The sequence below is a fragment of the Osmerus mordax genome, chromosome 21 (assembly GCF_038355195.1).
Source record: "Osmerus mordax isolate fOsmMor3 chromosome 21, fOsmMor3.pri, whole genome shotgun sequence".
Classification (NCBI taxonomy): domain Eukaryota; kingdom Metazoa; phylum Chordata; class Actinopteri; order Osmeriformes; family Osmeridae; genus Osmerus; species Osmerus mordax.
Genome location: NC_090070.1, coordinates 12,768,081 through 12,789,571, shown reverse-complemented (window position 1 = coordinate 12,789,571; position 21,491 = coordinate 12,768,081). Strand labels below are relative to the sequence as shown.

Below are 21,491 nucleotides of genomic sequence, written 5' to 3'. Positions count from 1 at the left end.
CTCTGTGGCAAGAGAGCAGCAGATTTATAAGCACAAACAACACTGCTACTGTGCGTCTCTCAGCCATCTCTACGTGACAGAATTATTTTTTCTATCCTCTGAATACCATGTGTGGGAGAACCATTTTAACACTACGACACCTCGTGGTACTATTCTAGCAACAATCACCATGACAACAAGACATAGAGTGAGCACAGCTGTTTATTTTTGGTGAAATAACTCTGGATCACTATGACAACCTGAATGTCAGATACCTTCAATGAACCAGAAGAATCGATCACATCTGGCCAGTAATCAACTCATGATACATCGAGAGAGAGAGAGTGAGAAAGAAAGGGAGATAGGAAAAGAGATAGACAGAAAGATAGAGAAGGAGATAGATCGAAAGAGAGACAAACAGAGAGATCTACTGGATCATGAAAGCGCCCATGTAGTTGTCGGTGCGTCCGAATTTAAGAAAACTCCCGTTGCTCACGGTAACAAAGAGGGCGTCGCCGGTGTACAGTTGAAACACGCCACCCAGGAAACTGTTGCAAAGTTGGTCAAAATTTTGCTTGTTTTTAACCCCAGACCACGAGAACCTGGAAAACAGGAAGTACAGATCAGACAGACAGGCAGACACACACAGACAGACAGGTAGACACAGACAGACAGGTAGATGGACATACAGACATACAGACAGACAGACAGACAGACAGACAGACAGACAGACATACAGACAGACAGACAAACAGACAGACAGACAGACAGACACACACACATACACAGACAGACAGAGATACAGACAGGTAGACAGACAGACCATGTCATGAGGTCCTGTGAAGCATTGTAACCTCTGGGAAGCTTCTTGACTTTGTGCTTGATCAGGGAGCATTCCTTGAAGTGCACTTTGGAGTACACATAGTAGTACCCTTTCTCTTTCACCTCCAGGTAGCCATCTTTGTAGTCCATGCCTTGAGTGTAGGCTTCACCTACCGGGCCAGAGTCCCAATGGATTATATCTTCAGACACCTTATTGGATCCTGAGAGAGGAGGAGGACGGAAGAGAATGGGGGAGGAGGAAAGTGAGAGAAAACAGGGAAGAGAGGTGAGAGAGGGTGAATAGTAGAGTGAGCAGGAAGTGGGAAGAGGGAGGAAAGAGGGGAGTGGAAAGAGAAGGGTTTGTGTGAAAAAGAAAGAATGAAAAAAATCTAACAAGCCGACACAAAAAAAATCAACAATAACATACCTAACAGGTGTGCTGAGGCCTTCTGCTGTCTCTCTGGTGGGTGTGTCCTCACCCACGTAGGGATCTCATTGGCCTCTGAACCAGGAAGAACCAGGAGGAACCAGGAAGAAGAAGGAAGAACCATGAAGAACCCGGAAGACGTTACAGGCCATGAGCACCCTGATGAATTTCTTTCCCCCCTATCAGTGGTGAGTGGTGTCTACCTACCTTTAGATCCTGACCTGCTGAGGACTGAACCATCCTGCAAGGTTGGTGGGGGGGGAGGAAGTGTGAGTACCACGCACAAAGACATATAATACACACATCAAAACACACACTAGAACACTCACGCACACCTGTACGTACAATCAGGAACATTCAAATCTATACACAGAGACACTCACTCAGAAACACACACAGGTATATACACACACAGGTATAAACACACAGGTATATACACACAAAGCCGTACGAAAACACAGTCATGATTCCTCAACATACCGGATGGGGCAAAGGTGTCCCGTGCAGAGCCTGGAAATAAGGAGAGAGGAAACACAGAATGAAACAAAGTGGGAGAGGATGGAGGGAGACAAGAGTGGGATTATTCACTGAACGACATGTGACAGTGAGAGGAGAAAGAGGAAGTGGTGTCATAGAAAGGGGGTGTGATGTCATCAGTGTGTGTGTGTGCGTAAACAAGCAGAGGAAAGTCCCAGGAATCAGGGGAAGGACCATGTGGACTCTCCATCTCTACACTTCCACATCTCTCTCTCTCTCTCTCTCTCTCTCTCTCTCTCTCTCTCTCTCTCTCTCTCTCTCTCTCTCTCTCTCTCACACACACACACACACACACACACTTCCAGATCTCTCTCTCTCACACACACGTACACACACACTTCCACATCTTTATCTCTCTCGATCTCTCTTTCTCTCACACACACACACTTCCAGATCTCTCTCTCTCTCACACACACACTTCCAGATCTCTCTCTCACACACACGTACACACACACTTCCACATCTTTATCTCTCTCGATCTCTCTTTCTCTCACACACACACACTTCCAGATCTCTCTCTCTCTCACACACACACACACTTCCAGATCTCTCTCTCACACACACACACACACTTCCAGATCTCTCTCTCACACACACACACACACTTCCAGATCTCTCTCTCTCTCACACACACACACACACACACACACTTCCAGATTTCTCTCTCACACACACACACTTCCATGTCTCTCTCTCACACCTCCTCTCCCCCCACACGCACAGTCACACACACACAGTCACACACACACACAGTCACACACACACAACCCCCCTCACACACAAACACAGTCAAACACAGACAACCCCTCACACACACACAGACACCCTCACACACACTCACCTCTGTCCTCTTGTACAGGTAGTATATACAGCCAGACTGGACCACCAATCCCAGGAGAGCCAGGCCCACCAGCAGGGGAAGGAGCCTCTGGCAAATCCCTCCCCAGCGACGATGCTTCCTGCTGGGCAGAGGGGCGATGCTGGCCTGGCTGTCTACTATGAACACCTGGGGGTAGGGTTCCATCCTTGCCCCTCCGCTGGGCCTTCCTGCTCCAGGTGCAGACAGACAAACCAGTCCTCCTGAAGGAACACCCTCCCTACACGGTCTCCTTCTCTCTGTCTCTCTCTTTCTCTCTCCTTCTCTCTGTTTCTCTCCTTTTCTCTCTGTCTCTCTCCTTCTCTCTCTGTCTCTCTCTTTTTCTCTCTGTCTCTCTCCTTCTCTCTCTATCTCTCTCCTCTCTCTGTCTCTCTCCTTCTCTCTCTGCCTCTCTCTTTCTCTCCTCCCTGTCTCTCTTCCTCCCTGACCTCCTCCTCTCTCGCCCCCCTCCTCCGCCTAGCTCTCTCTGCTCTTGTCTCTGGAACAGACTGAGTGACTGAAGCCGACCAGACAGACCGTAGCAGTCCTGTTCCAGTCAGTCCAGTTCTAGAACAGATCTCGGGGTTCTCACCAGCAGACTCCAGAAGCCTCGGGTATTAGTCCAAGGTCCAAGGTTCTAGAACCCACCGTCTAGAACGTCCAGGAGAGTTCTGGAAAAGGACCTGAAGAAACGTGCACTCCTGCGTTCCTCCCTGTGTCTGATCCACTACGCTTGTTCTTCTGCAATGCATGCATGTTCAATGAGGAAATATAACTTGTATGTGTATATGTGTACAAACAGAACACGCCCTTAAAGGCGACTGAATGTGGTTATCATCTTTTAGTCGACACTTCCTCTCTCTCTCTGTCTCCTTTCTCTCTCTCTCTGTCTCCCTTATTTGCTTCTATCTCTCTCTCCCCCGTCTCTCTCTGTCTCCTTTCTCTCTCTCTCTCTCTCTCTCTCTCTCTCTCTCTCTCTCTCTCTCTCTCTCTCTCTCTCTCTCTCTGTCTCCCTTTTCCCCTTCTATCTATCTCTCCCCTCTCCCTCTCTCTGTTTCCCTTCTCTCTCTCCCTCCTTCTATCTCTCTCTCCCTCTCTTCTCTCCCTCCCTCTATCTCTCTCCTTTCTTTCTCCCTCTCTTTCCACATTCTCTCTGTCTCTCCTCTGTCCCTGCTCTCTCTCGTTCTCTCTCTCTCTCTCTCTCTCTTTGTCTCTGTCTTTTTTTCCTGGTTGTCCAATAGGCTGTCCATCCTGAGTTACACATTTCAATATTAGAGTTGTCAAACACACAAATATGTCTGTTTACCTGAGTCAATCCCACAAATACACAAACACACACACAGACATAAACAGACCACTTACAAACACACACAGACACACACACACAGGCACAATGGTTTCCGTGGCAGCCGGGTGGTGTGCAGTAGCGATAAAGGGAACAGGAAGACAGAGGCCTAGTACAGAAGACAGGTGCATTGTGGGTAATATGTACAACCAAGCCAGACAACACTACTGACAAGATTCTGAGCGTGTGCAGGTGTGTAAGTGTGTGTCTGTGTGTGCACATGTGTTTGCAGGCGTGTATGTGCGTGTGTATGTGTACACACAACAGTGTTCAGAACAACAGTATTTGCTGAGAAAGAGAGAGTGTGTGTGTGTGTGAGAGAGAGAGAGAGAGAGGAGAGAGAGAGTGAGAGAGAGAGAGAGAGAGAGAGAGAGAGAGAGAGAGAGAGAGAGAGAGAGAGAGAAAGGGAGAGGACATATGGAGAGATGTTGACAGAAAAGAAGTGAGAAAAAAGAGAAAGGGAGAGAAAGAGAGGGAAAGAGAGGAGAGAAAGAGGGAGACAGGGGAGATCCTGATAAACTGAGCGTCTGTTGCCATCTGTTGGTTTTTCAACAGTAATACATTGTCTGAATCTCAGTCATTCTAAATGAAGTACCAGTAGACAATTCATACACAGTGTGTGTCTTTATTTCAGTATAATAATATTTCGGACTCGATGACAGGTTAAAGTTCAACCAAAACCTGTGAATCAACAGTACTTGTCTGTGTGTTTCTCAGCTTTCGTTATTTTCGTGAGTTATAATAACACGCATTCACAGCACAAACGTTGAGAAATTTGTAAAACCTTCCCGCGGTTTTAACAGCAGCGCCAGCTTCCAGCCAGCACAGTATGGACGTGCTCAGCGATTGGATAGCGAAAAGATACGATCTACCTTCTGATTGGTGCAGCCACAACAGACATCCCATCCAATTGCGGGGTAGGAAAGTTCATTTGCGGAAACAAGACTGCCTCGTAACCAGGAGAGATGGAAAGTTAGCTAGTAGCAGCCTCCCTGACGCAATACCTTAAAAAAGGGCTTTAGGTGTTAAAATCGCAGCCATGGATTCTCGTCTTTGGAAAGCGCGGAGGACGGAAACAGGGTATCTGTTTGTGGCAGTAACCGTGGTTACATTGTGCTTACAACCGGTCCGTGCGTTTGGGCAAAGCCAAGAGTTTACGTTTCTACTTCCAGCCGGAAGAAGCGAATGCTTTTACCAGACGGCTACGAAGGGAGGCACGATGGAGGTCGAGTATCAGGTGAGACATGAAGCATCATCTTATAGAGGCTAGAGTGAAGACGTGTCATTCCTAAAGTAAACCACCCAGTTTTCCTAATCACATAGCTATTTACTGCTAAATTGGTAACGCTTGATAGGACAATATTAGTTAACTAAACTCATATTCTTATCGTTTTAAATCGAAATAATTGGGGTTTCTGGGTTTAGCTAGCGAATGTCCGGTGCATGGACGTTTTGACGTTTACCTAGCTTGAAGGCATCCTAAGCTAATACCTTACCATCTTCAAGCGCAAGGATGTTTGCCAAGTGGGTGTATAGTTAACAAATATGATAAAAGGAGCCGTTAACCCTTTCTAGACTGGCCTGGCAGGTGCAGAGAGAGGCGGAGAGTTGCAAGGGGCGTTGACAATCAGAGATGGCAAAAGTACACACATCCTTCACTCAAGTATACTTATGATTAAAAAGCCTGTGGTGAATGTTGAAGTGCTGACTACACTTTTTCACTCAATTTAAAGTAAAGAAGTATGGGCTCTGACATATACTTAATTAAAACGAAGCCATTACTACAACCTGTTTTAATGTCACTCTTTGGAATGCCAACTTTGTCACTGAAATACGGGACAAAAGGTGGCCTGACGCAGCAGTGCATGTTTGGTTTAGTGTGAATATACACATGTATTCTTGTAGCATGTGTGTTTTGGATGAAATGACCAAAGGGGTTAGCATGTGTGTTTTGGATGAAATGACCAAAGGGGTTAGCATGTGTGTTTTGGATGAAATGGCCAAAGGGGTTAGCATGTGTGTTTTGGGGTAAATGACCAAAGGGGTTAGCATGTGTGTTTTCGGGTAAATTACCAAAGGGGTTAGTATGTGTGTTTTGGGGTAAATGACCAAAGGGGTTAGTATGTGTGTTTTGGGGTAAATGACCAAAGGGGTTAGTATGTGTGTTTTGGGGTAAATGACCAAAGGGGTTAGTATGTGTGTTTTGGGGTAAATGACCAAAGGGGTTAGTATGTGTGTTTTGGATGAAATGACCAAAGGGGTTAGCATGTGTGTTTTGGATGAAATGACCAAAGGGGTTAGTATGTGTGTTTTGGATGAAATGACCAAAGGGGTTAGTATGTGTGTTTTGGATGAAATGACCAAAGGGGTTAGTATGTGTGTTTTGGATGAAATGGCCAAAGGGGTTAGCATGTGTGTTTTGGGGTAAATGACCAAAGGGGTTAGCATGTGTGTTTTGGGGTAAATGACCAAAGGGGTTAGTATGTGTGTTTTGGGGTAAATGACCAAAGGGGTTAGTATGTGTGTTTTGGGGTAAATGACCAAAGGGGTTAGTATGTGTGTTTTGGGGTAAATGACCAAAGGGTTTAGCATGTGTGTTTTGGGGTAAATGACCAAAGGGGTTAGTATGTGTGTTTTGGGGTAAATGACCAAAGGGGTTAGCATGTGTGTTTTGGGGTAAATGACCAAAGGGGTTAGTATGTGTGTTTTGGGGTAAATGACCAAAGGGGTTAGTATGTGTGTTTTGGGGTAAATGACCAAAGGGGTTAGTATGTGTGTTTTGGGGTAAATGACCAAAGGGGTTAGTATGTGTGTTTTGGATGAAATGACCAAAGGGGTTAGTATGTGTGTTTTGGATGAAATGACCAAAGGGGTTATAAAAACAGTGTAACAACAGTGAGCTAACAACACAACTGTGTGTAAAAACTGTAATAACGGTGTAATAACAGTAGCAGTGTAATTACAACGTAACGGTGCATGTCCACTGCAGCGACGCAAATCGCTTGTCATCGCTCGCCTTCCCACAATGCACCACGCTCGGGGGCGTGTCAGACAGATTAACGCAGAGTTGTAAGCTAGTTCTCTAAAGTCACTTTAGTAGTTCGTATAACATCATGACACAGTGTTCAGACTTGGGGTTATGTACTCTCAATATCAATCAAAATACAACTCTACAATTCAAAACTGTTTAATAGACATATACGTTGACATGTGTAAAAACGTTTTATTATATTACTCGAAGTCTCTGCTAATCTGTCGATACGACAAGGGAGTCCCAGCCGGGCTAGCTAGCTAGTTGCCACAGAATGAAGTTACGTAATGTGACAAGACTGAATTTAAAAGTACGAAAACACCATCAGGAGCATCGACAACGTCGGCAAGGCCTCATTCTTTTTATTCATGTCTCTGTACAAATACAGAGACGTATCGTACAGGACTGGATATGCAGCCACGCAAGCGATTAGTTTCTCCTCCATCTTGAAAGTGAAAGCTAGAAATGTTTACCATGGTTGCTATGTTACGAGCAACAAGAAAACACTCCGATTGGCCATTGCTAGCGAAAATCGCTCCTCATTTGCATAAAGTTGAGAAAATCTCAACTCGAATTGCTTGAATCGTGTCGCTACCCACAATGCACCACGCAAGCGATTCGCTTGGCTCCATTGAAAATTAATGGAAAGCATGTGGGAGTGAAAGTAAAAAATAAATAGTAAAAAGTAAAGTACTGATACCAGAAAAATTAAGTACAGTAACAACCCTTCTCAGTAACAGTCGATGTGTTTAGGAGGTTTCAGGTGTGTGTGTGTGTGTGTGTGTGTGTCCAGGTCATCGCAGGAGCAGGGATGGACGTAGACTTCACCATCCTCTCTCCTCAGGGCTTCTATATCATCTCAGAGCTCCGCCAATCAGACGGCATTCACATGTAAGAAACCTCCCGATTGGTCAGAATCCCCTCACTGGTGTCTGTCCTGTCCCTCTGATTGATCGACGCTCTAACATCAACTTCTCTCATTGGCTGTTTTAGGGTGGATTTCACAGAAGAAGGCGACTATCAGATCTGTTTCGACAACAGCTTCAGCCGTTTCTCCGAGAAGTCCGTCTTCTTCGAGGTGATCTTGGAGGGGCCGGCTGGGGAAGTGGGCGGGGACGACGAGTGGGCGGGGCTTGGGACGCCGGAGGGTAGCCAATTGGAGTACAAGCTGGACGATATCAGGGTGAGTGACAGGCTAGAGGCCCTCCCCCTCTCATCCCTCTCTTTAACTTTCTGGAAGTCTCGTTCCATAATGCCTCTCTCCCTTCTCTCTCTCCTCCCTCTCTCTCCCTCTCTCCATTCTCTCTCTCCTCCTCCTCCCCCTCCTCCCTCCCTCTCTCCCTTCTCTCTCTCCTCCTCCCCCTCCTCCCTCCTCCAGGAGTCCCTGGACTCCATCCACAGGCGTCTGGAGAGGAGTCGTCAGATGCAGACTGTTCTGAGGGCCTTCGAAGCCCGAGACCGGAACCTTCTGGAAGACAACCTGTGGAGGGTCTCCTTCTGGTCCTGCTCCAGCCTGCTGCTGCTACTGGCTGTGGCTGGCACCCAGGTCTGCCCTGGCCCCCTACACCTTAGTACGCTGTTCTGACGGCCCCCTACACCTCAGTACGCTGTTCTGACGGCCCCCTACACCTCAGTACGCTGTTCTGACGGCCCCCTACACCTTAGTACGCTGTTCTGACGGCCCCCTACACCTCAGTATGCTGTTCTGACGGCCCCCTACACCTTAGTACGCTGTTCTGACGGCCCCCTACACCTCAGTACGCTGTTCTGACGGCCCCCTACACCTCAGTACGCTGTTCTGACGGCCCCCTACACCTCAGTACGCTGTTCTGACGGCCCCCTACACCTTAGTACGCTGTTCTGACGGCCCCCTACACCTTAGTACGCTGTTCTGACGGCCCCCTACACCTCAGTACGCTGTTCTGACGGCCCCCTACACCTTAGTACGCTGTTCTGACGGCCCCCTACACCTTAGTATGCACTGCACTTGTTTAAAGACAAATCTAATGGCTCTTTATCTACCCCTCCATCCCTCTCTCTTTCCCCTCTCCCCCCCCAGGTTTACACTGTTCGCCGGCTCTTTGACGACAAGAGGCGTGTCTGTACCTAGAGCCACGCCCACTCAGTGAGCGTTGTTGCACAGCGGAGACAGGAAGAGTAGGAGCCAGAGGAGGACGTTTGTCATCTCAGTTTACACGGTGCCTTGGGTGGGTTGCGATGACCTTTAACCCCTCACCCAGTCATGTTGGGTTAGTTTGACTTGGAACACCTTGTAGAGCCACGCCCCTCCCCTCCCCCTCTTTTTCCATTGGCCCACTGCCCCGCTGTATGCCACTGAACAACCAATCACACTGCATGGTTTAGGGAGTTACTGATGATGGTGAACGTGCCTATGCTGATATGTAGAGAATGACAGAAGGATTGTAGATGTACGAGGGGGGTATGTGGTTTTTACTGTGAGTGAGTCTCAAACTTTTTAGCTTTCCCTTTTGCACATTTCCCATGATGCCCTGTGTGATCTGATAGATTTTATAATCCACAGGTATAGAGGCCAACATAAAGTTAGTGGAACATGTATTAAAGTTTACAGTCAACGTCAAGTTTACTGAATGTGTAATCATTGTAAATTTAGCAAGGCCAGTGTAACGTTTACCATGGAAATGTATGTTTAGTTTATTGATCACGTGGGCAGTGTGGTCGAGACCTATGATTGTACTTTTAAAGGGATAATGACAAACACATCTACGCACTGCCATGGCAGTTAATGAATTTTATTTCATTGTTTTTACACAATAAAAAGATTTGATTCACATCTATTATTGTTTGCTGTGCTTTATTGTATTTGTAACCTCACTCACACACACTTTCACACACTTTCACAAGCAAATTAATGGCATAATGTTTTGAATTTTAAAAGGCTTTGAATCGAAGTGCGAATTATACAATAATCGGGGGGGTCAACTTCTTCTCCAGGGCGTAAAGTCATGTTTACGATGTATATGAAAAGTGTGTGGTTAGTGTTAGTGTGTGGTGGAGGAGACTGGGTTTGGGGTTAGGGTTAGGGTTAGTGTGTGGTGGAGGAGACTGGGTTTGGGGGGCTCTGTTCATTCAGTCAGTTAAATGTCACAAATGTCAGAAGTACAAAGTGTTTCTGCACTGAAGCAGACAACAGTTTTCAATAATAATACTATTGGATTACAAGGTATTTGCATTACATAGGCAATAGATAAAACAAAGCTTGCAGACTTCCTAATCAATAAACAATCTATTATCAAACACAACAGATCGAATGGATCGTTTGCAGGCTGTGTGTGTATAATGGTGAGTGTGTGATTTTAAGTGCGTATGTGTTAAGGTGCATGTATGTGCACGGATGTGTGTGTGTGTACAGTATGTGTGTGTCTAATCCAGCAGGGAGGGTTCTGAAGGTCGTATGATGGTGGGACGGTTGGGAGCTGCTGGAGGTCTTCTGCTGCACGAGAGAGACGAGGAGGGGGGAGAGGAGGGGGCAAAGGGGGGGGGGGGGGAAATGAGAGAAATGTGATGGAGATTATCAGGAGTCACATGCGCTACAGGAACCATCACCACCCCTCCACCAGAGGCAGGGGTCTGTCTGGGCCAGCCAAGCCCAGGACAGGAGCTCTTACCTGGGGATGCCGGGCGGCAAGGCGGGAGGTATGCGGGCCGGCCTGGAGGGGACCTGGGGTTGGAGCTCCGGGGGGGGCCCGGGTCGGGAGGGGATGGGAGGGGTGATGTAGGCCGGGGTGGAGGCAGGGTTCAGGGGGGGAGGGGGACCGGGGGTGGAGCCTCTCACTGCTGGGGGGCGACTGGGAGCGGGGGCAGAGGCAGGCGGGGGGCGGGCAGCAGGGGGGGGGCTGGAGGAGACAGGGAGGGAAGGAGGGGGGGAGGGGGAGATGGGGAGGGAGGGAGGGGGAGATGGGGAGGGAGGGGGGGAGATGGGGAGGGAGGGGGGGAGATGGGGAGGGAGGGAGGGGGAGATGGACGTGTTAACTATTAATTCTGTATGTATGTTAGTGTGTGTGTATGTATATACTGTATGCTAGTGTGTGTGTGGGTGTGTACCTGGGTTCCTTGGCCATCCAAGAGTTGTCCACGGGCGGGGGCAGGGGGGCGGAGACGGTGGTGGTGGTGATGTCACCGATGATGTGCAGCGCTTCTTTGAGAGCGTGGTACATTCTCAGAGTGTCGTCACGGCGCTGGGCCTGGTCACATGACTCCTCCATCAGGCTGTTCTGGTCCCCGGAGGAGTACAGGTACGCCAGAAGCTCGGAGTGGATGAAGTCCTTAGCCTGGTGAGGAGGGAGAGAGAGGTTAGAGAGAGAGAGAGAGATAGAAAGAGAGAGACGAAGAAGAGCGAGAGACAGAGAGAGAGAGAGATAGAGACAGAGGGAGAGAGAGAGAGAGAAAGAGGGAGAGACAGAGAGAGACAGGGGGAGAGAGAGACGGGCGTACGCTGTTGATCATGAGGTGCATGATGGTCTTGGGCATGAGGTCTCGGACGGCCTTGTTGACAATGCCGGTGTAGGAGTCCACCAGGTTCCTGATGGTCTCCACCTGCCGCTCCAGCTGAGGGTCCATGGAGACGCTGTCGCTAGGAGTCAGGACATCCTCACTCTCTACCTGGAGGGAGACAGCACATCCTCACTCTCTACCTGGAGGGAGACGGCACATCCTCACTCTCTACCTGGAGGGAGACAGGACATCCTCACTCTCTACCCGGAGGGAGACGGCACATCCTCACTCTCTACCTGGGGGGAGACAGCACATCCTCACTCTCTACCTGGAGGGAGACGGCACATCCTCACTCTCTACCTGGAGGGAGACAGGACATCCTCACTCTCTACCTGGAGGGAGACGGCACATCCTCACTCTCTACCTGGAGGGAGACGGCACATCCTCACTCTCTACCTGGAGGGAGACAGGACATCCTCACTCTCTACCTGGAGGGAGACAGCACATCCTCACTCTCTACCTGGAGGGAGACAGGACATCCTCACTCTCTACCCGGAGGGAGACAGGACATCCTCACTCTCTACCTGGAGGGAGACTGGGAGATGGTACTCTGCTGTGTGTGTGTGATGTGTGTGTGGTGTGTGTGCGTGTACTTGGTCCCTCTCAGGGTAGACTCCTGCTCTGAGGTGTGTGTGTGTGTGTGTACTTGGTCCCTGTCAAGGTAGAATCCTGCTCTGAAGTGTGTGTGTGTACCTGGTCCCTCTCAGGGTAGACTCCTGCTCTGAGGAAAGAGGCCTTCCAGCTGTCCATATCCTCCTGAGAGTCACAGGCCAGCTCGATCTGACGCAGGTCCTTATACACGTTCCTGACACGCACACGCACACACACACACACGATAATAGGCCAAGCAAAAAGGGTAACTGAAATAAATATCTTACATACAGTCATTTAGCAGACGCTCTTATCCAGAGCGACTTAAAGTAAGTACAGGGACATTCCCCCGAGGCAAGTCGGGTGAAGTGCCTTGCCCAAGGACACAACGTCATTTGCACAGCCGGGGAATCGAACCGGCAACCTTCTGATTAATAGCCCGATTCCCTAACCGCTCAGCCATCTGACTCCATTGTATATTGTATTTTTCTGTATCACAGACACACAGACACACACCGTTGCTCCGTGTTGAAGATGGCGAAGATGTGTTTAGCTGACATGAAGCCCTTCTCCACGTCTCTCAGCTTCAGGTTGTCCAGAGGCAGCATGTACTTCTTCTCTTTCTCCTGACACACACACACACACACACACACACCACACACACCACACACACACACCACACACACACCACACACACACACAGTTAGATATAGGCAAGAGACTTTCCACATGCACCCCCGCCCCAACACACACACACACACACACCACACACACACACCACACACACACACACACACACACACACACCACACACACACACCACACACACACACCACACACACACAGTTAGATATAGGCAAGAGACTTTCCACATGCACCCCCGCCCCAACACACACACACACCACACACACACCACACACACACACACACACACACACACCACACACACCACACACACCACACACACACACACACACACACACACCACACACACACCACACACACACACACACCTCCTCATCCTTGTACCAGGACAGAGACTCTGCCGTCAAGACAAACCAGTAGTCCTTGGACCCCCCCTTCATGATGCTGATGTTGATGGTGAGCCAGCCCCTCCGGATCACCTGCCACACAGGAACAGTCCATTACTGTGGGACAGAGGGGAGTCCACACACACATGCTACACACACGTGTTACGCACACAGATGTTGTATCACCTGCTCCTCCTCCCTGCCTCTGGCAGGCTATTACAGGGAGACAGACAGCATGAGTACACACACACACACTCACAAAAACACATACACATCTACACACCCAATCATCTACACACCCACCCACGTGCACAAGCACATTGTTAGAAAGAGGGGGGAAGAAAGGAGAGGGGTGAAGAGAGGGATGTAGGGAAGTGAAAGAGAGAATAGATGAAAAACAGAGAGGGAGAGATAGGAGAAGAGAGAAAGACAGAGAGAGGGAGAGAGAGAGGTAGAGAGAAAGAGGGAGAGAGATTCTGAAACAGCTGTACCTGGTTGGGCATGACTCTCTTCTTATTAATGGTAGCATTAGCTGCTGTTCTCTGCTGGGCACTGAATAAGGAGAGAGAGAGAGCGAGAGAGAGAGAGAGAGAGAGAGAGAGAGAGAGAGAGTGGAATGAGAGAGAGAGAGGTAGAGAGAGAGTGGAAGGAGAGAGAGAGAGAGGGGGAGAGAGAGAGAGAGAGAGAGAGAGAGAGAGAGAGAGAGAGAGAAGAGAGAGAGAGAGAGAGAGAGAGAGAGAGAGAGAGAGTGGAATGAGAGAGAGAGAGTGGAATGAGAGAGAGAGAGGTAGAGAGAGAGTGGAAGGAGAGAGACAGAGGGGGAGAGAGAAAAACAGACAGCAATCTCAAGCACTTGAGCAGAAAGGGGAGGAAGAGGAGGAGGAGGAGAGGAGGAGGGTGAACATACTTTGCAAAGCCGATGAAATCCTCATGGTTGGTGTTGATGTATGAGAGCTCAATGTCAATCAACAGCAGAACCTGAAACACACACACACCACACACATTACAACCCTCCTCCTCTCCTCTCCCTCGCTCTCCATCCCTCCTCTCTCTCTCTCACCTGGTCTTTGGTCTTGCTGTCCCTCTCTCTGACGTAGGTGGTGACAATTCTCTCCGTCTCCTCTCTTAGTCTGGGGTAGGAGCCAAGCTGAGGACACACACACACACTGCTGTACTGTACATACAGACAACCACTGAAGAGACATGCAGTTCTCTCTCTCTCACACACACACACACACACACAATCAAGTGCACCCAAAGTAGTTGACTGGATTTACAAATATTAAGTGAGTAATTGTGTTAAGCAGCAGGTGTTAGGGTGGGGCAGGGGTAAGAGAGCGGAGGTCAGGGTACAAAAGTCACAGAGACAGAAGAAGCATTTTGATTGGCCCGTTGCAAAGTGACAGGAAGGTGGGTGGGGGTAGGGGTGTGTGTGGAGAGGGTTGTGGAGGGGTGTGTGTGTGGAGAGGGTAGGGGTGTGTGTGTGTGGAGAGGGTTGGGGGGGTCAGAGGTAAGGTTGTGTCAGATGTGAAGGACAGAGGGTGCGACACCTAAAATCTTCCCTCTACAAGAGACACGAAGGGTTAGAAGACGCAGCCGCTGTGACCAGACAAGCGCTGTCATTGGTTGAAGGGATGTTACGCCACCAATCACTAGGCTGCAGGGGTGCGAAGGGGGTGGAGCCTTGAGGGATTTCAAAACAAATCAAATGTGATTGGTTAATGGACTGAGAAAGGGGAAGGGCTGGGATTGGGAGGGGCTTGTGAAGGAAGGGGAGGGGTTTGGGATGGACGGTGAGGGGAGGGGGGATCACCAGGGAGACGCTCGGGTTAGATCGTTCGACTGATGGATCGACGACTGTGTGTAGGGAGGGTCAGCAGGGGAGGACACAACAACAAACAAACAAACAACACACACACACACACAACAACACACACACACCACACACGTTGCTCCCCACTTCCCTCCATCCATCCTTCCACCCCTCCATCTCTCCATCCATCCATCCATCTCTCCATCCATCCATCTCTCCATCCATCCTTCCACCCCTCCATCTCTCCATCCATCCTTCCACCCCTCCATCCATCCTTCCACCCCTCCATCTCTCCATCCATCCTTCCACCCCTCCATCTCTCCATCCATCCTTCCATCCATCCATCCTTCCACACCTCCATCTCTCCATCCCTCCATCTGTCGAGTCTTCCTTGTTTACCTTCTCCGTGCACTTCCTGATGAGAGCGGCTAGCTCTGACATCACCAGATCCACGCACTTCAGACACGGGTCCTTGAGCTTTACGATCTGCTTCTTCACTATGGCCTCGAAGGCCAGGTCAGGGGTGAACAGGCCCGTCCTGCCGCCGGGGATTGTGGGAGTTGTAGTTGTTGTTCATTATCAGGGGGGTGGGAGGAGGGTGGGGGGGCGTGTTGTATTTGTTGGGGGGGAGGGGGGTAGGTAGTGTGCGTGTGTGTAAAGGGGGGGGGGATGGAAGGAGAATGAGGATGAGAGAAGAGAGGAAGGGAGAGAAAATAGAGGCTAAATGGAGAGAGGGAGAAAGGGAGAGAGGGGGAGAAAACAACAGATGACAGGAGCAGGGAGGAGAAAGGAAAAAGGAAACACGTGTTTTTGTTTAGTTTAGTTAGTTTTAGATTGTCAGACGTGTACACCAAGAAAAGCTGCAGGAACTGTCCTTCCAAAACAGGAACAGGAAATGAATAACTCTTTCTGCCTGTGATTGGTGGAACTTTCCACCACTTCCTGGCCAAGTCACATGACCATTGATCCCCAGGCTAAGCCTAGCCAATGGAAGATGACGAGACTAACACACACCAACAACAAATGGCTTCAGCCACACCAGAGAAATGGCTGCATGTGCGGTCACCATTATTAAACACCTCATTGGTTCACTGCCTGACCAATCAGGATAAATGGTGCACCTTACTGGTTGACTGCCTGACCAATCAGGACCCACAAAGCTTTAAGTTCACTGCTCGATACCAACAAGCTTCCCACAGTACCTGCTTGGTCCACTGCCTGACCAATCAGGATCCATGATGCTCCTCACTGGCTCCCTGCCAGACCAACCATGCTGCATGCAGCACCTCATTGGCTCCCTGCCAGACCAACCATTCTGCATGCAGCACCTCATTGGCTCCCTGCCAGACCAACCATGCTGCATGCAGCACCTCATTGGCTCCTTGCCAGACCAACCATGCTGCATGCAGTACCTTATTGGTGCACTGTCGGACCACGTTGACCAGTTCCTGAATAACCATGTCGATGCACTTCAGACATGGCTCCTTGAGCTTGACGATCTGCTTCTTCACTATGGCCTCGAAGGCCAGGTCAGGGGTGAACAGGCCTGTCCTGCAGATACACAGGCAGGCAGACAGACATGTAGGCAGACAGACAGGTAGACAGTTACACCGACAGACAAACATTCAGACAGACAGATACACACACACACAGACACACAGACAGACAGGCAGACACAGACAGACAGACACACAGACAGACAGACAGACAGGCAGGCACAGACAGACAGACAGACAGACAGACACACACACAGACAGAAAGACAGACAGGCAGACACAGACACACAGACAGACAGGCAGGCACAGACAGACAGACACACACACACAGACAGAAAGACAGACACAGACAGACAGACAGGCAGACAGGGTCTCTACTTGCCTGACTCCGTGGATGTTCTTGATGGCATAGCTAATCTCCTTCCTCAACTCCTTCTCATCAAACTCCATCTGACACATATATTAATATTATATTAACGCATGATTGTTTTGGCATTTTATACTGTGACAGGCAGGCCAATGAGGGGCCACCCTGACGCTCCAATGGGAATGAGAGGGCGGGACTACCTTGACCAGCTCGAATGGGAAGCGCTCGTGGAAGATGCGGTTGATCTTGGCTCCTCCTGATAGGTTGGCAGTGTCAACCTGGTCACCTGACCCCTCGATGCACTTCTCAAAGTCAACCCCGAACTGCTGCACCATCCTGGGGTGGGAAGGGCAGTGTGAGAGTGTGTGTCTGAATGTGTGTGTGTGTGCGCGAGTGTGTGTGTGTGCGTGTGAGAGTGTGTGTGCGCATGTGTGTGTGTTTCCTCACTGCAGCAGGGCCTTGGTCTTGCGTGTGGGGTCGTCGGGGCGGAAGTTCTTGTACTCCTCCACCTCCTTCTCCAGGGACAGCATCTGGCTCTGCAGCTTGCTGCGTAACCCCGGCAACGTGTCCCGGATGTGATTGGTCAGTTGCTGGAGAGGAGGAGGGGTGATGGAGGGGGGGGGGGGGGAAGAAGAAGGGTGTTGAAAGTGTTGAGTGTGTGTGTGTATAGATGGTGTGTGTGTGTATATAAGGTGTGTGTGTATAGATGGTGTGTGTGTAGATGGTGTGTGTGAGTATATAAGGTGTGTGTGTGTATAGATGGTGTGTGTATATAGATGGTGTGTGTGTGTATAGATGGTGTGTGTGTGTGGGGAGTCAGGTGGCTGAGCGGTGAGGGAATCAGGCTAGTAATCCGAAGGTTGCCAGTTCGATTCCCGGTCATGCCAACTGACGTTGTGTCCTTGGGCAAGGCACTTCACCCTACTTGCCTCGGGGGAATGTCCCTGTACTTACTGTAAGTCGCTCTGGATAAGAGCGTCTGCTAAATGACTAAATGTAATGTAAATGTAGATGGTGTGTGTGTGAGAGAGACCTGGTTGAGGGTCTTCTGCAGGTGAGGGGTGCCCATGCGCTCAGCCAGGTGTCTGTATCCAGGGTGCGACAGGAAGAACTTCCTCTCTGCTGCCAGAGCCGCCTTGATGTCCTTCCTGCCGTCGATGTCCTTCTGGCTGCGGTTCACCACCCCGATGTAGCCTGCAGGGGGCAGCACCACCATCACACCTTGTGCACGTGTGTGTGTATATAAGTGTGTGTGTGTACCTCTGCGTAGCGGCAGCAGCTTGTGTGTGTGTTTGTGTGTGTGGGTGTGTGTGTGTGTGTACCTCTGCGTAGCGGCAGCAGCTTGTTCTCCAGGATGTCTCGTGCGTCCGTTCCCTCGTCCATCAGGTCCAGCTTGGTGATGACACCTATGGTCCTTAACCCTGGTGAGAGAGAGAGAGAAAGAAGGAGAGAGAGAGAGAGGGGGGGGGGGGGGGGAGTGAGAGAGAGGTCTCAGAGGTCATGATCTAAGAGGTCTGTTTTTGCCATTTAGCAGACGCTCTTATCCACAGCGACTTACAGTAAGTACAGGGACATTCCCCCAAAGGCAAGTAGGGTGAAGTGCCCAAGGACACAACGTCATTTTTCACGGCGGGAATCAAACCGGCAACCTTCTGATTAATAGCCCGACTCCCTAACCACTCAGCCATCTGACTCTCTGAATCCATCCCTCCCTCCCCACCCACACACTCACTCACAAAACTGTAACACACACAAACCTTGCGGGTCGACCTCCTTGGCGATCTTGAGGGCGTCAGAGTTGGCCAGGTCTGTGTTGGCGGGGGTTACGGCCAGGATGAGGCAGCTTTCCTTGGTGATGAACTGCATCAGCATCTCCCTGATCTGTTGCTCAATGTCCACCGGCTGGTCGCCCACGGCAACCTTGGTCATTCCCGGCAGGTCGATCAGGGTCAGGTTCAGAACTGGGAGGATGGGGTTCAAAGGTCAACAAAGAGTGGTCTATCATTGTGTGTGTATCAGCTGGTGGAGAACACTCAGAGGTTGATGGGGACAGCAGAGAGAGAGAGTGTGTGTGTGAGTGTGTGTGTGTGAGTGTGTGTGTGTGTGAGTGTGTGTGTGTGTGTGTGTGAGTGTGTGTGTGTCAGTGTGTGTGTGTGAGTGTGTGTGAGTGTGTTACCGTTAGGGGAGAACACTCGGAGGTTGATGGGGACAGCAGAGATGCCCTTGTTGGATCCGGTCAGGCGGTCAGTCTCTGCCTCGATCTCCTGACGAACCTCCTCGAAGTCCACAAACTTCCTGCTCTTACAGTGGAGGAACTCTGCATACTCTGGGAGGGGAGGGGGGGAGGGATGAAGGAGGGATGAAAGAGAGAGAAGCGGAGACAAAGAGGGGGAGAGAGAGAGAGAGGGAGACAGTCATTACAGCATGTTGCAGCTTGTTTGTTCTAAAAGAATTGTTCCTCCTTTCTTTTGTTTGTGGGTGTTCTGTTTGAGTGTGTGTGGATGTTTGTAGGTGTGGGTGTTCTGTTTGAGTGTGTGTGGATGTTTGTAGGTGTGTGTGTTCTGTTTGAGTGTGTGTGGATGTGTGTAGGTGTGGGTGTTCTGTTTGAGGGTGTGCATGTTCATGGGTGTGTGTAGGGGTGTGTGTGTTCTATGAGAGTCACAGTGTGTGTGTGTAGGGGTGTGTGTGTAGGGGTGTGTGTGTGTTCTATGAGAGTCACAGTGTGTGTGTGTAGGGGCGTGTGTGTAGGGGTGTGTGTGTTTTATGAGAGTCACAGTGTGTGTGTGTGTGTGTGTTCTATGAGAGTCACAGTGTGTGTGTGTAGGGGTGTGTGTGTTCTATGAGAGTCACAGTGTGTGTGTGTGTGTGTGCGTTCTATGAGAATCACAGTGTGTGTGTCTCACCTGCTTGGTTGTTGACCAGCTGGAGGATGAGCGGACGACGAGTGACGATACCAGACCCTCGAGGAAGAAAATCTCTGGAGGGAGGAGGAGGAGGGAAGGAGGGGGGAAGGAGGGAGGAGGAGGAGGGAAGGAGGGGGGAAGGAGGGGGGGAGGAAGAGGGGGGAGGAGGAGGAGGGGGGAGGAGGGGGAGGAAGAGGGGGGAGGAGGTGGGGGGGGGGAGGAGGGGGAGGAGGAGGGAGGTATCATTTTACAAGAACCAGACCGTATACACACACACAGCACTCTGCTTGATTCCAATGTGTTATTGATGAGATACAGGTAGCAGGGAAGAGATTAACTTACTCTCCTGTTCATTATAGATCTTCTACAAACACATCCTTCTTTCTTTCAATCTCAAGTCAATCTCTCACTCCCCCTGTTGCTTTCTGCTTCTCAATCTCAATTCAATGTTCATATTGCCAAAACAACAGTTGAATTACAAATGTGTATGGGTGTGTATGTATGTGTGTGAGTGTGTGTGTATGGGTGTGTGTGTGTGTCCAGGTCATAAACAAGAAATGAGAGAGGAGCTTGAGATAACAAGTCACTAACACTCCCTCCCTCCCTCCCCCCAACACATTTCCCTGCTAGTCTGTTGCTGACCAAGCAGACAGGAAGATGTGGACGATGAACAGAAACTCCTCCCCTTCCTCCGCCTCCACTTTCTGGAACTCCATCCAATCACTCGCATGCATGACATCACAGCGTGTGACATCACGACCATCCTGCCTCATCAATGGCCTCGCTGTCTTCCTGGTGAGGATGAATCAACCCAGAGCCCACAGTCTCTCTGTGCCCCCCTGCCCCCTACCACCCCCACCCCCACACACACTTGCAGTGCTACACACACTCATACTCAGTTACACACACACACTTACTCATACACCCACTAGTACACACACAATCATACAAAGTCACACACTCTCATCCCGGGCTAATGTTTGACAGGTCAGCAGGTGTGACATGTGAACACACGGAAGCAACAGCGAAGCCGGTATGGTGTTTACAAAGTTGTCAAAAAATAATATTCAGGTTTGAGATTCTCTCAATAAGGACTGTAGCTGTGGTTGGGGTAGCTGGGACGGCCTTTGAGAGGGGTCCAGATGTGGAGCTCTGCGTAAACAATATCTAAAAGAGCGATGTTAAAGTACTTTCAACTCCCAACCCCGCAAATTGTATTAGCGTGTTGCCTGCGCACAACATCCGCGGACACCATGAGACCCCTTTTCTCGAACAGGCCATCTACCGCTAGCTCCATAACGGAAAACTCGGAGAGCTTCCGAGACGAGGTAGCGAGAGCAGTGCCGCCGAGAGGAAGGGAGAGAGAGGATGGGGGGAGGTAGATAGAGGAAGTGGGAGAGAGGATTGGGGGAGGTAGAGAGAGGAAGGGAGAGAGAGAATTGCTTATGTGGCATTTTTTCCACTCCAATCTTGAATTAACGGTAACTGCACGATAAATGATTGCACCCTTTGTCAAGTAAACACCAACAATTACGACGATACTTTTATGAGTTATACGCGACAACCCACCTTCCGACAAAGTTCTCCAACACCGAGCTCTTCCCAGCGCTCTGGCCGCCGACCACAGCTATCTGCGGCAGGTCGAGGTTGCAGCTCTGCCCGATGGAGCTGAAGGCGTCCTGGAGTTTGTTAATAAGGGGAATCAGATCCTCCATCCCCCGGTTCCCCATGTCTGCACTCCCGCTAGTCTCGCTGTCCTC

The 21,491-nt window shown here is 50.0% G+C and overlaps 3 protein-coding genes across 10 annotated transcripts; 1 reads left to right on the top strand and 2 right to left on the bottom strand.

The window, feature by feature from the left end:
- Nucleotides 1–191: 191 nt before the first annotated feature.
- Nucleotides 192–4,005, bottom strand: LOC136965102 (tumor necrosis factor ligand superfamily member 14-like). 3 transcript variants are annotated; one of them, XM_067259104.1, is made up of 7 exons: nt 3,988–4,005; nt 2,607–3,362; nt 1,709–1,738; nt 1,436–1,469; nt 1,229–1,303; nt 803–1,022; nt 192–581 (listed from the first exon to the last, which is right to left on the bottom strand). In XM_067259104.1, the coding sequence occupies exons 2-7, from the start codon at nt 2,787–2,789 to the stop codon at nt 407–409; spliced, it is 717 nt and encodes a 238-aa protein (XP_067115205.1). In that variant the 5' UTR covers nt 2,790–3,362; nt 3,988–4,005; the 3' UTR covers nt 192–406. The 3 variants fall into 3 exon arrangements, with proteins under 3 accessions (XP_067115205.1, XP_067115206.1, XP_067115207.1); XM_067259105.1 differs by lacking the exon at nt 3,988–4,005 and adding an exon at nt 3,928–3,970; XM_067259106.1 differs by lacking the exon at nt 3,988–4,005 and having other exon boundaries at nt 2,607–2,812; nt 3,214–3,659.
- A 914-nt stretch (nt 4,006–4,919) lies between these two features.
- On the top strand, nt 4,920–9,813 carry tmed1b (transmembrane p24 trafficking protein 1b). 3 transcript variants are annotated; one of them, XM_067259107.1, is made up of 5 exons: nt 4,920–5,203; nt 7,791–7,888; nt 7,991–8,180; nt 8,376–8,543; nt 9,057–9,813. In XM_067259107.1, the coding sequence occupies exons 1-5, from the start codon at nt 5,006–5,008 to the stop codon at nt 9,105–9,107; spliced, it is 705 nt and encodes a 234-aa protein (XP_067115208.1). In that variant the 5' UTR covers nt 4,920–5,005; the 3' UTR covers nt 9,108–9,813. The 3 variants fall into 3 exon arrangements, with proteins under 3 accessions (XP_067115208.1, XP_067115209.1, XP_067115210.1); XM_067259108.1 differs by having other exon boundaries at nt 8,376–8,568; XM_067259109.1 differs by having other exon boundaries at nt 8,376–8,599.
- LOC136965057 (dynamin-2-like) lies at nt 9,746–21,469 on the bottom strand. Of its 4 annotated transcripts, none has more exons than XM_067259046.1 (20): nt 21,301–21,469; nt 19,732–19,805; nt 19,005–19,154; nt 18,586–18,789; nt 18,151–18,249; nt 17,862–18,022; nt 17,276–17,418; nt 17,029–17,164; nt 16,844–16,911; nt 16,378–16,516; nt 14,213–14,299; nt 14,060–14,130; nt 13,644–13,704; nt 13,135–13,245; nt 12,638–12,747; nt 12,224–12,335; nt 11,471–11,638; nt 11,081–11,307; nt 10,645–10,872; nt 9,746–10,469 (listed from the first exon to the last, which is right to left on the bottom strand). In XM_067259046.1, the coding sequence occupies exons 1-20, from the start codon at nt 21,459–21,461 to the stop codon at nt 10,400–10,402; spliced, it is 2,580 nt and encodes an 859-aa protein (XP_067115147.1). In that variant the 5' UTR covers nt 21,462–21,469; the 3' UTR covers nt 9,746–10,399. The 4 variants fall into 4 exon arrangements, with proteins under 4 accessions (XP_067115147.1, XP_067115150.1, XP_067115148.1 ...); XM_067259049.1 differs by having other exon boundaries at nt 9,746–10,466; XM_067259047.1 differs by lacking the exon at nt 16,378–16,516 and adding an exon at nt 15,365–15,503.
- Nucleotides 21,470–21,491: the final 22 nt, after the last annotated feature.

Coding starts and splice junctions, on each gene's coding strand:
- LOC136965102 (XM_067259104.1), bottom strand. CDS start 2,789: ATGGAACCCTACCCCCAGGTGTTCATAGTAGACAGCCAGGCCAGCATC. Junction 1,470..1,708: donor GGACACCTTTGCCCCATCCG/GTATGTTGAGGA, acceptor CCAACCTTGCAG/GATGGTTCAGTCCTCAGCAG. Junction 1,304..1,435: donor CAGCAGGTCAGGATCTAAAG/GTAGGTAGACAC, acceptor TTCCTGGTTCAG/AGGCCAATGAGATCCCTACG.
- tmed1b (XM_067259107.1), top strand. CDS start 5,006: ATGGATTCTCGTCTTTGGAAAGCGCGGAGGACGGAAACAGGGTATCTG. Junction 5,204..7,790: donor CGATGGAGGTCGAGTATCAG/GTGAGACATGAA, acceptor GTGTGTGTCCAG/GTCATCGCAGGAGCAGGGAT. Junction 8,544..9,056: donor TGGCTGTGGCTGGCACCCAG/GTCTGCCCTGGC, acceptor CTCCCCCCCCAG/GTTTACACTGTTCGCCGGCT.
- LOC136965057 (XM_067259046.1), bottom strand. CDS start 21,461: ATGGGGAACCGGGGGATGGAGGATCTGATTCCCCTTATTAACAAACTC. Junction 16,912..17,028: donor TCCCATTCGAGCTGGTCAAG/GTAGTCCCGCCC, acceptor TATATGTGTCAG/ATGGAGTTTGATGAGAAGGA. Junction 13,705..14,059: donor GATTTCATCGGCTTTGCAAA/GTATGTTCACCC, acceptor CTCCTTATTCAG/TGCCCAGCAGAGAACAGCAG.